We start from the raw sequence: 18,014 nt of genomic DNA on the forward strand, positions 1-18,014 counted from the left end.
GCATTTGTAACGAAAAATGCTAGAATTTCTGGTGTTCCATGTGAGTGAGTAGACTGGAATGCAAAGGGTTAAATATGTGCTGTTTTGGAGTAAACCGCAGAGACCGATGGTATTATCCGAGATCTACAAGTGCAACCATCTGGTTGTTCGCTTTTCTTCTTCTCGTTTTTTCATACGTGCTACGTACACGGTGCTTGAAAGACTTTGTTCATTTCAATCACAGGAGTTTCAGAGTTTTTCTCTAGCACTGCATCCACTTTGAAATGGACATTTGACGCGGACTGTCCTTCAGGACTTTGTGAATACAGGAAGTTCAGGTGCGTTTTAAATGTTGTTGAACTCTGCCGTGGGGAAGGATTTATGTCTTCATATATTAGGTCGGGTCATCTTATTCACAGTTCATTTTATAAGTTATAGTGTTGACCGATTGAGAATCAATATTAGCTTTTTACACCTTTTTTCAGTTGCAAAACATCAACAGCAACTACCTATGCCCGTGTCCGCTATTTCGCTAAGCAAGTTCAAATACTCAAAGATTGAACTACAGTGCTTTAAAAGTAGTCTTTTATAAGTGGAATGTTTCATGGGAATGCTTTTGGTAGCGTTATAGAGGAGGAAAAATCAAACCGCCATTGTAAGCTGCATTTACAGGTGAGACTTTCACTGGATGAACTTTGGTGCAATCCGCCTTACTGCAACCCATATTTAGAAGTGGGGTGTAATGTCATGGGTCAGAGAAATACACCAAGGCTCACAGCGAAGCTGTCGTTTGACTGATTCCGTAAAGTCGCTCTAAGAATCTTCTAAAGTACGAAGGTAGTAGGAGAGAGTCAGTGAACTTTTTCCCAACTTTTTGATTTTCGACCCGTCCGAGACTAAATTCACATTGTGAGCACTGGAGAAGTGTACTTTTCCTTCACGGGTGGTTTTTTGGCGGTTCTCCTCTTGGACACATTTGATGTTTATTTCCGAGTACGAATTCACAGATAAGGTTGGGTACATTCTATTTCCGTAGTTCACAATATACAATTGACGTCTAATTACGGGTGTATTAAGATGTATTACGGTGAGACGAGGTCGCTAGAATTTTTGCAAACCACAACCATGACCAACAAAGTTGAAACACTACCAGTTCTAGTTGTCTTCGATTTCTCTCTTAGCAGCTTTAGATCACATATAGTTTGTCCACGATGACTAACGCTTGGGTTTCACCGGTTGACTCAGGCATTCACTCCCAGTAGTGAACTGTCCATGAACTATCGCGTTCTCTTTCCAAATGAAAAAGGTATTTGTCCAGTAAGGCATCACTCCACGAATCTGAGGTGGTACGGATTTTAGGTGGAGTATTCTTATACGGGATAATAGATTATGGAGAGGGCGGTGATTCCGTCCATTTCTTCCTAATTGCCGTAAAAAACGGCCCGGAAGATACGGCTTCGGGCGTTCAGGCGCACTATTTTCTACAAGGAGTTTGACTGGAGCGCGCCAGCCTTGTGCATGCGCCGCATCTTCCGGGCCGTTTTTTACGGCAATTAGAAAGAAATGGACGGAATCACCCCCTCTCCATAATCTATTATCCCGTATACGAATACTCCACCTGAAATCCGTACCACCTCAGGTTCGTGGGGTGATCCCTTTGAGAACGGTTTTTCTGCTTTTGGACGTTTTTAAGCCCAACAATGCAGTTCAATTAGAGCAGCGTTGCTTCCCCCTCCCCCTCCCAAACAACCTTTGCACCAAACTTTCTAGTAACATAGTCCTTGTTTTGTTGAATGAGCCGGACACGAGTTTGTTATAATGTTTTATTGTTGGCTAGCGTTTCGGCGGGTTCGCCTTCTTCAGAGCATGAAAGTTTGTAATCAAAAGTGATTTATCCGGTCAAACGCTCCATCAGCTCAACAAAGAAGGTCTGATTTTAGATCTCATAGCTACAGGTGAAAGTATAAATCGTACCTTATGATCGGAGGGCTTTCCTGATGTTGCGCTAAATACTCGTTGTAAGAAAACTACCGCAATCAAATAACAGCCTTAAATAGCCTTTAATAGCCTTCAGTGCAGTCGCTCTCTCTACTTACAGAAAATCAGATGAACAAGACATGAACTCATGCAGTCACCTTCTCTGTTTCCGGACGTGCTTTGCGCTCCGCTTTAGTGCAAATATGGTCATATAGGGGACTACATATGACCCTTTGCTTAAGATTGTTAGCGTGAGCTTTGTGATCTCTACAGATTCTTCATTTTGTTATTTCTAGTGACCTTCCTCCGACATCTTTTATTTTCTTTCTTCGTTTTTACTTTCTTTGTCTGCGTACTGCGATGCGCACTCATTTTGGTACAAGTGTAGTTGGAAGGGACAAATCCGTTTTCAGTTTTTTTTTGTTTTCATTAAACCGTCAAGGACCAGGTTGAGGTTGTTTCACATAATAAATATGACACCTCCTTTGAGTAGAACTAAATTAGTAAATTGAATTAATTCTAAATTAAATCGGTGAATGGTTCTCGGAAAAAAATATGAAGCACCCGAAAATACTTGTGTTACCTAACCTAAGCTTTCTCAAATGGGAATATTTCGAGAAATGAGAAACAACATTAAAAAAAGGAGCAAACGTAGTCGGAGGCGGGCCAATAGGTGGGACGCGACCTCAAAATGGCTTCCCTCCGACTTCCTTTGCTCCTTTTTTTTACTGTCATGTTTTCCTTTTCTTTCTCACAAAGTGATGCTTTTTTATACCACATTTTTTTCTATAAAGAGCAAAAAGAACTCATGTATTTGGCACATCCCAGCTATGTATCTTATAAATTGTTATTGATAGCGCGACAACCGCATTTATTCTGCTATGACACGCAAAAGACTACACAGCGCGGCATTTAACGGAATCGAGAAACTCCCTGAGAAATCTACGGAGACGCTACGTTGTTCATGTGATATTGTGTGAGGTGTTTGAAAATTTCACTCCTTCAGACATGGATTTATATTCACTGTGCATGGAGCTTGGTAATTTGTATGCTCGGTATCGCTATCGGTATTCTATTGCTGGTTTACCCTTCTTGGCATGAATTTCTCTTATTGTATAAGCAAACACTAACTGTAAGTCTGTTTTACTGCTAGACGTGTTCAAGAATTTACTCTGTTCAAGATTACCATATTCTCGTATTTTTTTAAATGGGCTGCCGAACTTATTGCTAATGTAACCAGGTGGAAGCATCCTATCAGACTGCTACAAACTGACATTGCGTGCTTGTGAACAATTCTGTTACAGTATTTGAGACGAAACGATCCGATTGTTTATTGGATTTGCTATCGGATATTCTTGTCATGCTGGATTGCAATGCACTTCGCTCATCTAGCTACTGTTCTTGGGACAATTTTTGGCGCTCAGGTATGACGTCTACGACACAAAAGTTTGGACTCTGCTCACGTGTTTTGGTGCTAATCCATCAAGAGAGCAATCTGAGTTATTGTATATCCAAACGAGTCTGAAATCAAACTTAGAAAAAAGAGTCGGTCTCATTTTTAGCGCGACAAAATGGAAAACAGTAAATTAAACCAAACAACCTGATAGAACTATGAGCCCTGAATTTTGTTATGCTTGTTTGTATCCGTTTTGTAGAGAGATTTATATAACTCTTCTACTTTTTTTAACTAGTAAGAGAAAGAGAACGCTCTACTGCACAAAATTATTTCAGATGACAAAATCGCGTCTTGTTGTGCCACAAATGATCACACTGCTCCTTCAAATTGGTATTTATATACTTGGATCATTTGCACTAATCATTATTAGTGTCACTGGTGCAAAGATAACGTGGATCGCACTCCTAATTGTGTTCTTTTTCGCCTTTTTTGCAAGGTACGTAGTAGAAGAACAAAAACGATCAGCGAAAATAATAATGAAGTTTCATTTATCCGCTTCATGTCGTTTTGACCTTACTATGCTTATTTATTTATTTAAAGTGATTATAGTCTTAGTTTATACCCATCATCCAGACGAGATGACACGTGGGCCTGTTGCTGCGCGGCTGACTCAAAAAATCGACCAGTTTTCGATCCTTACAGTCAAAACGACCTGAAGCAGGTACGCAATTGCGTACGCGGTTCCGAGGCAATCGGGAGCGATAAGAGGGGGAAACCTTCGGCACCACTCATCGCTGCAGTTTGCGACGGTCCCACCTCGGTTCCAACTCCAACAGCAAAAATATAGACATACAACGTGTGTTTCTACGTTTTTGGTGGTTTCAATATAACGTCAAAAATCTGTGTTATAGCAGACCGAACAAAAAAGAGAAAAGGTATGGTAATCAAACAGATGAACAGAGTAGTTAGCTGTATTTCGCCTAAATTTCTCGAAACTAAATTTAAAAAAGTGTACGCGTGCCATCTTGACAATTGTTTTTTTTTATCTTTGCATGTTAAAGTGCTGGAAACAACACATCAAAGTGCGTTTATGTGTAAGTGTTTCAAACTTGTGTTTTTGTTTATGTTTAGTGGGCAAGCAGACTTTTCATCAGTGCAATAATTCTTTAAATTATCCCTTTTTAAACTAGATATGGCTAGCGCTGAATGCGTTCAGCCGTGTGCCGAATGGTTGTAATTTTATACCACACCTTTCCTCTGACTACTTTCAAATAATTCTCGTGTGACGTTGAATGACAACATTTTGTCCTTTTTCTTTTGATATTCTGTTGTTTTTTATTTCGAGATTCTGTAGATTTCAGCACAAACCTAGGCCTATTGGTTGCCTACCATCGAGTCTTGGAGGAGAAGAATATCGCTTTGAGAGCTCTACTGGCCAACACAAAAAGTGTCCACTTCAAGGAAAGAGGAACATTAAAATTATAACTTCACATTACTTAGTTCATTCTCCTAATTTTAGGTCCTTTCAAGTTCATATACACTATCATGACTTTTCATTCCTGAATTTTAAGACTTAAACTGTCTTCGACATTACAATGTGATAACGAATATTCTGCTTCTGAGGTTGTTTTAGCATAAATTTCTTAAGACAGAGCAGACAAATGTATATTTATTGTGTGTTTTACTTGATGAAACTGTGGGTCTCATGCCATTTTGGAGCAATTTTAATGAAATCTCAAACTGAAAGAAGTAAGGGGGGTCAATGATTGAGTTTTGCATGATCTCCATTCCACACCATGATAGCGCTCTATCATGGACTTCATTCTAAACATGTGGGCTCACGACACATTTTTTTCCAACACAACCATAAAAAATGAGGTCATTAAAAGCATCTTGAATGAGAGGCGAAAAGTATGAATAGCGTCAGCGGCCTCGCAGCGATATCATCACGACAGGAAAAAGGTGCTCTCATTACCAGCTACCTTTCTTTGCGACGTGGTCGACGAGAATCCAAACGATGAGGGGCACGCGATTAAAGAAAAATAATGAAGTGTGAAACCTTATTTGGCACCACTCATCGCTGCAGTTTGCGACGGTCCCACCTCGGTTCCAACTGCTGTCTCCACCGCGCCATTTCGAGCTCGTACGCAAACGCACCGCAACTACACTCCGGATTCATGTCGTTTTGACCCGACTATAGTTGCCTGTAAACATTGTGTAAGGTCGAAAAATGTGAGAAGGAGTTCATAACTTCTCCTATAACCCCTCGAAGGCTTCAGTTGATTAAAATTATTTTTGTAAATACATTGCTTGTTTAGTATATGGTCCAATAAGAAGTTATTACAGATTGTGAAGTGTTCAGGGGAAAGCAAAAAAGGAAAGAAAAGTAAAGATAGCAAATATAGGCGTGGTTGCCATGAAACTTGGGAAACAAAAAGGTATATTTTCTCACCAGTTGAATGCTAGGGCAAACTCAGTTCACGAATACTAGCAAGAGGAACAAATACCGTATCTGATCCCTTTGGGACATCTAGGATTCCACTGAAGCTAGGTCCGTTTACGGTTACCACAAGAAAAAACACGTTGCGCACGGTACAGCCATTTATAATGCCGGTATTGATTAAGCTTTGATCCGTGCTATCCGCTTGTTCTTTGACCGAATTATGATCTTCTTCTTTCTTTCTTTCTTTCTTTTATTTTTCGACTCAGAGCTAACTGGATTGACCAACCATCCTGGGTTACTTATTTATTAGATCTGTTTTTTTTTTGTGATGAGAATGTCAACCATTCATTTGGCAGGAGGCTATTATTGTTAGTTAACGTTTTCTTTTTTTTCCAACATTCGATACATATGCTTGAAAGCATAGTCGTTCTCGCCCATTACTGACGTATCCTAGGGAAACCTACCGTCACCATGAGAAAAACAGCGGCAAAACAACAAGAAGGCCGTGTACTCATCGTTTATCTCTTGTCATGTCAGCTAGAACCACAAAATTTGGCTCCGAAAAAACATTTTGATGCTTTTTCAGCCGTAGATCGCCTACCGTACTCTTGGATCATTATGTCCATCAAGACAGATGTGAGGTGTCAATAGATCAAAAGGATATTGTGCTTAGACGGCGCGGTTGTTTTTCTGAGAAGTGATCCACATGACTGTGTTCACCACGTGAAAATCATAAAACAGGCGATGTTAAGGTGGTTATAGATCCGACCCGTTCCCGCCTCGCTGCCGTCAGGCTGAGGCGTGCGAGAGCGGGCGGGGCGTGGCGGCAGTCGCCGACATGGCGCGCTCGCCATCGATTTCACCGCGCGCCTCGACCGCCGCTCGCTCGCCGTCCGTTGTGCCCGCTTATCGCCCTCATATGTTTACACATCGAATGATTCGCAGTGTTTCTTCTGATGCCTACTAATTTTCTATGATTACGCCCGGAGACCTTCTCTAGACCTACTACCAACCGTGTCGCTTGTAGCTGTCAGAGTCGAGATTCTTAAAACGCTTACCGTGGTAACAAACCCTATGGGTCATTGTTGACACAGAAGGCTGCTAAAGATAATTTACTAATTTGGCTATTGCGCATGGTTATGTTTTTACGGATCCCTCCCAGGGAAGTCATCGTTTCATATTGTCAATTCTCGCTTAGTAGGGTTTCCCAGTTTTTTGGATCAACTCATTGCTGTTCACATTGCTCTACAGTCAAATAGTCATATTATTTATGTCAAATTTCTCACTTCTTTACTGTCTGCTTACTCTCCCCAGACCCCCGAGGTCATCTCACTTTTTGCCTTTGGTTCACAAATGTGTTGTCTTCTAAAAAAAGTTCTTCCTGGATATTATAGGCATTAAATGGCACCTAAGAATCAGAAAGGAAGCGCTTCCCATAGTTCCGTGAAGGTATTTCTGCCTTCTACGTACCTTAAGTCATTGTATGCTTCATTTATGCAACTAATATTACTCAGAAGGCATAACTTTGCTCCGCCATAATAAACGTCGTTACTACGGTAACGGTGAACTGGTGTTCTCGAATAGGAGGGTACGAAAATTCAAACTTATCGTTTTAGATCTATCCTTGGTTCATTTCATGGACATACTTTCAACCAGCTTGGTGTGGAGTATAGTAGTAAAGAGAGTTCACGTATTTAATTCCTCTCCGACAGTTTTTTTTTGTTCTTACTGTAATTGAGGAGAAAGCCATATGAGAGTCAAAATCGCACTCGAAGACTCTACCACAAGCTCCTAACGGAATTTTCTATGTGATATTTGGTGGTTACCCTGTTTCGAAAGGAATAAGGAACCAGTAGCGAGATCACTTAATCATGTGAGACGCCGTGTAGTTGTAGAAAGATCGGAAATTTGTAGTCAGCTGTAAAGTTGATGGATAAAAAGTGCTTACTGTCTGAATACATAACCTAACTAAACTCTATGTATCCACTGTGTAGCTTGCCGCTTATGGTTCTTGTAATAGTATTGTTAATTTTCGCGTAGTAGGCGACATGTGTTTGTGTTTTTGTGTATATAACGTATGTAAATCTAGTCGTTTTTCTTGTTCTTACCAGATTGTATGTTACATGCTTTAATTTTGGATGCATAGAGCTCGGAGAATATTCAATTTATACCCTTCTATTGCATTTGGATGCAGAATATAGATGCATGTTTGAATCACCGTCAGCGTTGGCGACAAAGCGGCGTTGTCTCGCCTGTGCTCTCTCGCGTGTACTCTCGTCCCGCGCTCCCCGAGCGAGTCTAGGATCAAAGCGAGCGTGTAGCATCATTCATCGATCGTAGCCGAGGACAACATGTAGCAAATTACAAATGTCTTGTCCCATATATAAAAAAAAAAAAAATATATATATATATATATATATATATATATATATATATATATATATATATATATATTATATATGGGATTGTTAAGGTTCCTCGGGAGTACATATTTGCCAAAAAGTGGCTCTTATGGCGACGCCAGCAGCGTGTAGCGTAGTCGCTGGAAAACACTGGTCTTTGAAGTTTTTGTAGTCAGTATTATTAGAAGGTTGGAATTTTCATAACTATCTTGACCCTAGTGGAACTTTTTATAATGTATCTTTTTTCAAGCATTTTCCCCTTCTTTTGTTGTAAATTAGCTGTGTAATGTTGGTTAATTTCTTCATTATTATTCTCTACTTTGAGATCTAACTCTGAGAAGTCTCTTCTTTCCGACAGAGGCGTAAATAAGCAGATTTGTTCTGTTCAAGTGCTGCTTTACCATTTCGTGAGCACAATAACTTCGGTTATTTAAAACTTTGGGTAAGGAAATAGATTAACGCTTACTTGAGGGACTAGTAGTAATTTTTGCTTTCCACAAGGTTTCTGGGACGAGACGCACTCAAATATGTTGATGATTAGTGAGGCGTTCTTTCAACTTTTTTTTTAAAGAACCCTTTGAAGTCTTTCGGTAATCACTATTTTACCCACAAGTAGAGGGAGTGGAGTTGATACGTTCTTTCGTTTTCGTATGTAATTGTTAAAGTGACTAGTTATTGCTAGGTGAATTAGTGTTAAGCGATCAAGCACGATCTGGTCTATTGAGTGGAGTTTTTGCAAAACTGTAGCCCACGGCCGGGATCGAACCGACAATCTTCTGATTAGAAGTCAGACGCCTTATCCATTAGGCCACGCGGGCTGCGGTGGGTGTTTCGCCACATTCCTACATGTTTCTAAATGCGACTGAATGCGATCAAAGTAGTATATGGTTAGTCCCTTCCCAATATTTCATTTATGAATCTATTTGGTTCTATTTTAAATTTTAAAACTAAATTATACGACATCAATATCTCATACTTATGAATCTACGCAGTGAATGCTGAGGAATCCTCTGTGACACCGCGTACACCTTTGTTTTCTGTTTCCTTCAGTAAAATGATGGTATTTGGCCATTCATACCCATGCGAAATTTTTCTACGAAATTACACTATTGCACAGTTCTGGTTCTATACTATTTCCAGTTAATAATGAGCTATCCAGCTAAGATTCTGCTAATAAAGCTAGTTAAACAACATGAAGCTCTTTGGAACAAAAGGTCACCCGACTACTCTCGAGCAGATATGAAGAGCCATGCATGGGATGACATTTCCGCACGAATGGCAGAGAACGGATTTGAATCAAAAAGTATTGTCTTAAGTATGGCTCATCATTTTAACATTTTTAATTTGGACGCTTTCAGTTGGAAGGCTAAAGGTTATGTGGAAGAATTTGAGAGATCAGTGGAAAAGAAACCTGTCACTAAAGATGCCACCAGAAAGGGAATGGTATTTTCAAAGACGGATCAACTTCTTGGCAGAAACGTATGAGGGCGGGTATGTTACATTTTATTTGAGTTTTTTTTCATAACTGTTTTTTCTAGAACGTATCGGTTACTTTCCTAGTGTACTACTCAGTTAGTTTATTAATTTACTAGTTACGTTCTACTTAGTTAGCAGTGGGACTTGTCCGCCTTTTGATAAACTCAGAACTATTTTGATATAAAGTCGAGTCTAAACGACCTTGTGGTGCAGTTGTGTGAGCGAATGTGAATGCATTGGAACGTAATTTCAAAAAGGTAACGAACCTAAACGTGGGTCCCACGATGAGCGCTTAGACGACAGCAGGAAAGGTCAAGTGATTTTGACTGATTTGACTATAATTCTGTGGGCGAAAACTTACCAAAACTACAGTACATAACATTTTCGTTCTTCTTTATTATGATCAGGGATTGTTGTTATCAAATGGGAACTTATATTACCTAATTATTTCTTGAAATGAATTGTTTTCTACTGTTTTTCAGTAACGCCGGAAGCCTTTTTTCAGCGAACTTGTGCACGGTCCTCATGACCCAGAATCGTCACCTGACATAAATGAAGGTCCAGATGACTCCTTGTACAGCGTGAAAGGCGACGAGTACGATGATCGGAACGGCTTTGTTATTGAAGGAAGCTCTCTAATGGGCGGTCACTCGCCTACTCCCATACGCGAACCGAAAGCGGAAGTATGTGATGATGGAAGATCTGGTGGCCCAACGTTAGTGACGGTTCTGGAAGAACACGCTGCATGGCAAGGAAGAATCCCTAGTCATTCACCGAGCCCTGCAACTGCTCCATCTCCGGCTGCTACTTCGACAGCGGCACCTCCTTCGAAGCGAGCGAGGACTGAAACCAGGAGCGAAGGTAGCATTAGAACTATTAAACAGTAGTATGTCGTGAAAGTTGCACGAAATTGACATGAAAACTAGAAAATTAGGCAGTTATACTCGAAATTTCTTCCGAATGTCATTAGGCTAAGTGGATGGATCGTTGCTTGTAAGAGTATTAACGAATGCGGATGAACTCGACACTAGTGGCTCCACACGCAAGTTTGGCTGAAGCCGCAGCCGCACAGAAATAGGTGGAGTGCTGCCGGGTAGAGTCGTATGATTGGGACAAACATTCATCAACCCTGACCCTTCCTCTCTGCTACTCGCCTTGTCATGTACAGTTTTTACTGTTAATGGATATAAAAAACATTCACAGAATGCTCAAACCAAAGGACGTGGAAAGATCGGATTAGTTACTATTAAATTATTAAGTTACTCGCAAGGAAAACGTTCTGCTAATCATAACGACTCGTATTTCTCTCCACTTCCCTCGTAACACTTCATGCATCATAGCGCAAAGCAAAATTTGTACTCGAGGTATAGTATGGTCGAAATGACATGATGCACGGTGCAGTTGCATGAGCAGCTGCGTTCGAAGCGATCCGGTGGAGCGTAGCGGTTAGATCGGGTGGGGACCTACGCTAGCACGCTACCTCGATTCTAACCGCTATCTTCACCGCATCGCCTGAAGTTCATTCGCTTATATAACTGCACCATGCTTCATGTCGTTTTGACTCGACTATGGATAAGTACATGTAATAATCCCGTTTGATCGAATTGTTTTCGAGAACTTGTCGAGTTGTAACTAATGTTAATAATTGTGTTATAATTAATTAGTGTTTTGGCTTCTCCTTTTTGCGTTAAGGGTACAGTTAACTTCCGAATCATCGCAAGAAATCTGGAGTGAAACGCATTGTCTTTGATAGTTCATAAATGTCTTCTTTCTTTCAAGTAATAGTTAATTTTCAGCCGCCGTCCCGTCTAAACCACGACAAAACAACAATGCAAGCGGTTCGTTCTTAAACTATCCTGAAATTTTGTTCTTCCCAATTAGGTCTTCGATTTTTGGAAAATATTGTTTTTATGGTAAGAAAAATATTGTACAATATGGAGATCTTTGTCTCGTTACGTGAAGTGCCTTACTTTCATCTACAGTCAAATTGTTTCTAGCCGATAAACCACCGGCAAAGACGGCAAAGGAGAATAACAGGGATTTGGCACGATTAACCAATGGAAAACAGCATCCAACTGACAAATTTGACAAATACGGTATGATCCAATTCTATCCTTCCGTTTGCGCTGTCAATTTTCTCTTGGTTCTTGTTGCTTATCCAAATTTCTTACTGTTTACGGTTTTCTAACTGATTTTGTTGACTTTTAGCAGCATTTGTCGCAACGACCCTCAGGGAAATGCCAGAAATCGAGGCGAAGAAACGTATGAAAGAGATGACAATGTTGCTTCTCGAAGACCTCGAATGAGTGCTTTTGTTTCTTTCTAATTGCAAATGTTCGAAGATTGTTTCTGTTCTCGTTGCAATTGGTTGTTTGGTATGTGTATAAAAGTTTCAATTGTTGATAGACATGCATCTGGTCCTGAGGAGGTTTTTTAAAGTATTGTTAATTAGTGAGCTGAAGAGTGAACTTCAACTATTGTATGACACTTTCTGTAATGTAAGATAACAGTGGCTATTTATGTCTTCCGACTAAAAACATGGCTATACAATCTAATTCTTTTAAAATTGAATTTATAGCGAAGTTGAAGAACGTTGGGACTTAAATGAGTAAACAAATAGCTGTGGAAAGCTCATACAAGTCAAACCTTGAAATACAGAACTCTTAAGGTCCATCTAGAACAAAAGAATTGTTGTGGAGAATTAGGCACTAGAGTTTACCAAAATACAAAGGATTCACCCTTCTGTGTACGTACTACCGTGCGAAAGAACGTAAGAATGTATGTAGTACGTAAGAACACAAAAATGAATGTTGGTTCTTCCCAGTTGCATGGAAGAATTAGTCCCAAAAAGCATGCCATTACCGATGTCACAATAATGTACATGGTCATTCCTCTTGACGAGAATCCTACTATATATAAATATGTATGAATCGGGACCAATACTAAATATAAATCAGGACCAAAATCAGAAGTGAAGCTGTCGGACATTTTGAAGCAGTGTTCGGTGTCCGCAAATACACAATGTTAATTGTTCTCCGAGGTTTCGGTTGTTTCTCTGCATTTCTAGTTTTCTCGTTTAATCTTAATCAAATATTTCTTTCGACATTTAGATGCTTGGATATGGCGGCATAACTGTGCTCGTAGTTGAGAAGAGAGTCATTTGTTCTAAATTGATTTCATAAGTGGGATTCGACGACTTCGGCTTCGAGTGTGGCTACAATGTTGACGCTATTGCATTGCTTTTTGCTTCTGATGTTTGTGATGCGATAAAACCTGTTTATTTTATTTTGACATGCATTCCTAGTCTTCAGTATTTTTTTGCTGTGGCTTGACGTTTTTGCTGATCCTTTATAAACCGAGTTTTTTTTTCTCCTTATCGAACTCTGCTCTGCATCTACTCAAGTAGCCAATACTTTTTAAATTAGACAATAATTTCCTCTTGTTTTAAATCCTTTTCACAACGCACATTTGTTCGCACGCCTCTTGCCATTTATGGACAGTAGTAGATCTTTCTTCTTATTTTTTTCTTGCTAAATATGACTTCTTGGTCGAAGTTATGCGAAAAAAAAAGGATGATGTTGAGTTCATGCTTTTATGAATTCACTGTTGTGGTGGTATTCACTAGCGCTGCTCGTTGTATAATTAACCATTTTCATTTCATAATAATTTCTCTTCAGAGGTCATTTAATGAACGTTGTTGGACCAGGTCCATATATTAATGATAGTGGCAAAATGATATTGATTCGCCTGGTTCGCGAGCAGGAAGCAATATGGAATCCAAATTGTCCAGCATATTCGAAACCAGACCTCAAATGTGCCGCATGGAATCAAGTACAGGAGCAGATGAGAAGAAATGGATTCGAATATACTTGTAGGTGTATTTTTTTGTTGACATTGACAGTCTCTTTCCTGAGTCTTTCTTTCGATTGTTTTCCTTTTTCGTTTTTTCTTTTTGTTTAAAAGTCGTAATGGATCAGTCGCACTTATTCGGAACTTTTTTTCAAGAAGTAAAACTAATTGTTTAGGTGCATTTCTCGCCTCTACATTTCGTGATATGCCTATGCCTTTGTTTTTTTTTTCTTTTTTTCCTGTAATTCATGCATTTCAAAAGTACCACTTTCATGCGTTGGTTCTGTAGTTGTCAAAATGATCCGTTTAGTGAATTTTTTGCGAAAACAATGGAATAGTCTTCTTGTGTACTGGAAGAAGAACCTCAGATACAACAAGAAACCACCAGAAAGGGAATGGCCATTCGGCAGAAGCATGAACTTCCTGGCGACGAGATATGGGAGCACGTGAGTAATATATGTTGTATCTTCTTATTTTTGTTGACCCACTTTCAATGAGTAACTTGTAGATCATATTTCTCACTTGGTTATAGTCGGGTCATAGTGACAAGGTGCAGTTGCGTAAGCAGCTGCGGTCGATGTTGTGCGATGTGACATAGCAGTTAGGATCGAGGTGGGACCTTCGCCAAGTGCAACGATGAGTGATGGCACCAAGGTCTCCTCGATCCGGACCGCTAGCTTCACCGCTCCGCTTCGAGCCTACGCAAGGCACCGATATGTGGTATTTATGTGGTTTTGACTCGACTATACCAGACTTTTAGTCTTTTTGTTGCTTCTATTGACAAAAATAATACTTGCTTTAAGATATCCACACTGCCCTCCCAACTACGATGTTTCTACGCGAGACTCAATGGATGATATTGATGTATACGGAGATATCGACTATTTGTATGAGAACTCTCAGGCTAATAGATCGATAGATTCCCGAGATGATGTCTCAAATCGACTGAGTACTGAACTTGAAATGGAGTCATCAAATGAAGAAGCTGACGCACGACTGCGGTTGGTTCAAGGCGATGTAACACCACCTCCAATACAGGGAGCAGAATTGAGGACTACCAAAGAAAGTGAGTTAATGGCTTGTTGGTAGTGAGTTTCTCTTCTATACAACAATTTCCACACAGAGATATCATTTCTTCACCTGTTCTATGTGATGCCAGGCTGGCTTCCTTTCATGTTTATTTATAATTTATATAATTCTTATAGTTCTCTTTGCAGCACAGCATATGTGGAAACGACGTCACCTGCAACGGAATAGGGAAGGTGAGTCCACATGCTTATATGTGTGTTTGTAAATCGCATATTGAATTGATTTTCTCACTAGTGAGAAGGATGACTTCAGATTTTCTGCTTGAGGCTACGTCTTTTCTCTCCTTTTCTGGTCCTCTGTTTTTCCTCTGGTAGTTCAGTATATCTGATTTGCTGTCATTACTATTTGAAATATAATGTGGGTTTGATAGCATAGACGGAAATCCCAATCAACATTACGGCAAATATGAGTTTGTTCTCTTGGTGTTATTGTTTCTAATCTAAGCTTGAATTTTTAAAGACGTATAAAACCATTCTTGATTACCAAAATGTGTATAATCAATCTTTTGATAAAATTCAAGTTGCTTCTGTTCCAATTATCAAGTTGTAGATATTGCTACCAGAAATGATGAAGAGAAGGACGAGGAGGAAGTTATTGCTGAAACAGTTGTGCCATCCGAAGAACAGCGAAGAAATAACGTCGACAAATATGATCAATACGGTAGGCTATGTTCTCTTCCTTTTCATACACCTTCAACTTCGAAGCATGTAACGTTTATTCTGTTCCACTCTGATTGTTGTTGTACTTGTTTATTTCTCTACTATTACCGCTGGAATCAATTTTTACTTAAGGCGTAGCGAAACTACATAAATAACACTTTTTAGTTAATTATTATCGTCAGTAGTACTTGATCAGCCGCAATTATTCGAGAAGTTTTTTAATGAAGTAAAACTAATTGTTTAGGTGCATTTCTCGCCTCTACACTTCGTGATATGCCTGAGCAGGAGGCGAAGAAGAAGATGAAGAACATAATGTTAATACTCCTGGATGACAGTGCGAAATAGTCCTCTCTCCGCATGGTCGCTTACTGGTATTTATTAATAGTAGAGAAGGAATTCTGTAATAATTGAGTTGTTCAGAATAAGTAAAGTAGCACTGAATTACACTTCAGTATACTTTTAGTTTCGTGGAGATTTGACGATTTAGCTGCTGCTGAGCATATTAAGACAGAAGAGGTAAACTGGATTTTTGAATTCGACATAAGATTCACCAGTCTGTAAGTTACTTCCTAGTGATTCTATCTTTTTCTTCGCCTTACCCATGTTCGGAATCGTTGATTTGTTTAACAGCACAGTGACTTGAAGTCGATACAGTGTATTTATATATGTATAAAGGTTGGTGAGGTTGTCTTCTTCATAATATTAGCTGTTTACCAACCATTGCCAATTCCATCACTTTAATTCCCGATATGCACAATTGGTTCTGTTCATTACAGCCATGTGAAATAGCTCGGAAGTCATGAGGTCAATCCGTCCATTTTGTTTTTTTTCTCAGAATGAGGTGTATCCATGTGGTTCTATAACCCTTATTTCGTAAACGAAGCAACCTTTTAATTAGTGTATTCAGTTTTAGGGCGTAATAAGTTGAGTAGTTCTAGTTTCATCGCTATCCTTCAACTGTCATGATCAGCCTAAAGGTTACATTTTGTGAAACGCGAAAATATGGAAGTGCTTCAGCACCGAGGGCAGGTTGCTTTGAGCAACAATGGATAACAATGGATAATAGATGAGCTTTCTTTCCTCATTTTGTTAGTTATCCGCATCCACACCTGTGGATACGAAAACAAATCTGATCTAAAATAGCTCTTATTTGATTGGTATTCATCTGCTATGTGAATTATTGAGCACCTTTTAAGCATGTGAAACTTTTTTGAGCCTTTTTTTGTGAATCCGAAAAATTTTTCGTCCCCAAGCATTCATGATAGAAGTATAAACTACTGTACTAATCGTAATGTTTGCTCACGTGCTCTTCGATGGAGACGAGACGGGAAAGACTAGAGGGGAGTACGCGTCAAGTGGTAAGATACATGATCTGTACTGGATGTGTCGCGGTCTTCCGTGTAAAAATAAGCGCAGTTGTATAAGGTACGGAAATTCAAACAAGCAAACATTGTACTGTTTTACAGTTGACTTCGTATCCCCAAAATCTAATGTTGTTAGAACGTTAGAGATTGCTGTTATATAGCATTCAATTTGCGGATGCAAAAATTAGGAGAGAAAAAATCCAAATATAATATTTAATGTAGATTCAACGCGTGAACGTCAAGGGTAATTACTGAAGAGTAATCCGTAACTTTTTGTTCTTTTACGTCAAAAAAGAAACACTGTCATTTTCTGCTTATGTTTAAGCTCAGTACTGACAAGTGACTGCGACTGTCGCTGACCAATAATCAAAGACAAGTTCTTCTGACGAAATCTTATCCAAATCCTCTTCTCTGTTCTCTACAGAAATCTTCAAAAAAAGGACTTTTGCCTCTTTATTTCCTTCATTCATACGTTGTGATCTTGTTGCTATTTCGAGCACTTCTTAAATGTCTGCATATTTTATTTGTTTATTTATTATGCATGCACAAATCTCTCAGAAATAGCTGTCCCACTAACTCCAGGAAGCATGAAGAAATGTCAACATTACTATTTAATAATGGAGCTCTCTCTCAGTCATGTTCGGCTGCACAAAAAAAAGCAGCATAATTTCGGGAGCTACTTTACAGTCTGTAATTCATGAACTCAATCTTCGTACATTTTCCACTGCTGCGGAAACCAATTGAAAGACTTACAGTAACTCGCAAATCTGCCTGTTTATTCAGTTTTGCAATTATTTTTGACTTAGACAGTTTACGTTAAAATTTCCAGTTTAGAATTTAGACAATTTTCAGTTTACGTCAAAATTCGAGTATAATTTTTTAGAGTGAATATTAGAAATATTTCTGACGATGTTACAATCATGTACTTTCCAGCTGAATTACTCGGACATACTATTAATAAAATGTACATGTTTTAGGACTGTGAGACACATTGCGCTTCACGTGTTCTCAGATGAAGCCTTTTGATGAGTCATCCATGTTTCGAACATCCATGAAGATATGTGATCTGTGATGACTCACTTATATTTTATCGCCTTGTTGTTCCCGTTCGGCTAATCCTAGTTGCGTTCTCGTTATTCTTCTTGGTAATGACAGTTTTTGTCAACTTTGCCTACTTTCAAGAATTCTAATTGCAGGTGCCTATATTTTTCTTTATTTTGCATTCATACATTTCACGTGTATTTCCATCCATGTATTTTTTGGGCAATTTTTCGATCGATTTTTCGAATGAGTCGAAATAGAACTATTTGAGATTGATTTTGTTATATTGCGACATTTATAGTGTATTTTCTACTGCTTAGAAGTGGGTAAAATGTAGTT

General features: G+C 39.2%; 2 protein-coding genes across 5 annotated transcripts; both read left to right on the forward strand.

The window, feature by feature from the left end:
• Positions 1-58: 58 nt before the first annotated feature.
• RB195_015781 (uncharacterized protein) lies at positions 59-11,979 on the forward strand (the record flags this gene model as incomplete). Of its 3 annotated transcripts, XM_064206655.1 has the most annotated exons (13): positions 577-651; positions 2,963-3,088; positions 3,261-3,380; positions 3,688-3,848; positions 3,986-4,073; positions 4,714-4,871; positions 4,924-4,975; positions 9,338-9,500; positions 9,556-9,688; positions 10,179-10,534; positions 11,470-11,511; positions 11,671-11,769; positions 11,882-11,979. In XM_064206655.1, 13 exons carry the CDS (start codon positions 577-579, stop codon positions 11,977-11,979), a joined length of 1,671 nt encoding a protein of 556 aa, XP_064062536.1. The 3 variants fall into 3 exon arrangements, with proteins under 3 accessions (XP_013299626.2, XP_064062536.1, XP_013299625.2); XM_013444172.2 differs by lacking the exons at positions 3,986-4,073; positions 4,924-4,975; positions 9,338-9,500; ... (3 more) ...; positions 11,671-11,769; positions 11,882-11,979 and adding exons at positions 59-142; positions 293-317; positions 465-557 and having other exon boundaries at positions 611-651; positions 4,714-4,837; XM_013444171.2 differs by lacking the exons at positions 577-651; positions 2,963-3,088; positions 3,261-3,380; ... (2 more) ...; positions 4,714-4,871; positions 4,924-4,975 and adding an exon at positions 9,252-9,257.
• Positions 11,980-12,005: 26 nt separating this feature from the next.
• RB195_015782 (uncharacterized protein) lies at positions 12,006-17,660 on the forward strand (the record flags this gene model as incomplete). 2 transcript variants are annotated; one of them, XM_064206656.1, is made up of 9 exons in its annotated part: positions 13,406-13,544; positions 13,833-13,968; positions 14,326-14,588; positions 14,740-14,784; positions 15,161-15,271; positions 15,515-15,538; positions 15,606-15,641; positions 15,734-15,827; positions 17,612-17,660. In XM_064206656.1, the coding sequence occupies 9 exons, from the start codon at positions 13,406-13,408 to the stop codon at positions 17,658-17,660; spliced, it is 897 nt and encodes a 298-aa protein (XP_064062537.1). The 2 variants fall into 2 exon arrangements, with proteins under 2 accessions (XP_013299624.2, XP_064062537.1); XM_013444170.2 differs by lacking the exons at positions 15,734-15,827; positions 17,612-17,660 and adding exons at positions 12,006-12,101; positions 12,342-12,451 and having other exon boundaries at positions 13,351-13,544; positions 15,515-15,615.
• Between the last annotated feature and the right edge of the window lie 354 nt (positions 17,661-18,014).

The sequence above is a fragment of the Necator americanus genome, chromosome V (assembly GCF_031761385.1).
Source record: "Necator americanus strain Aroian chromosome V, whole genome shotgun sequence".
Classification (NCBI taxonomy): domain Eukaryota; kingdom Metazoa; phylum Nematoda; class Chromadorea; order Rhabditida; family Ancylostomatidae; genus Necator; species Necator americanus.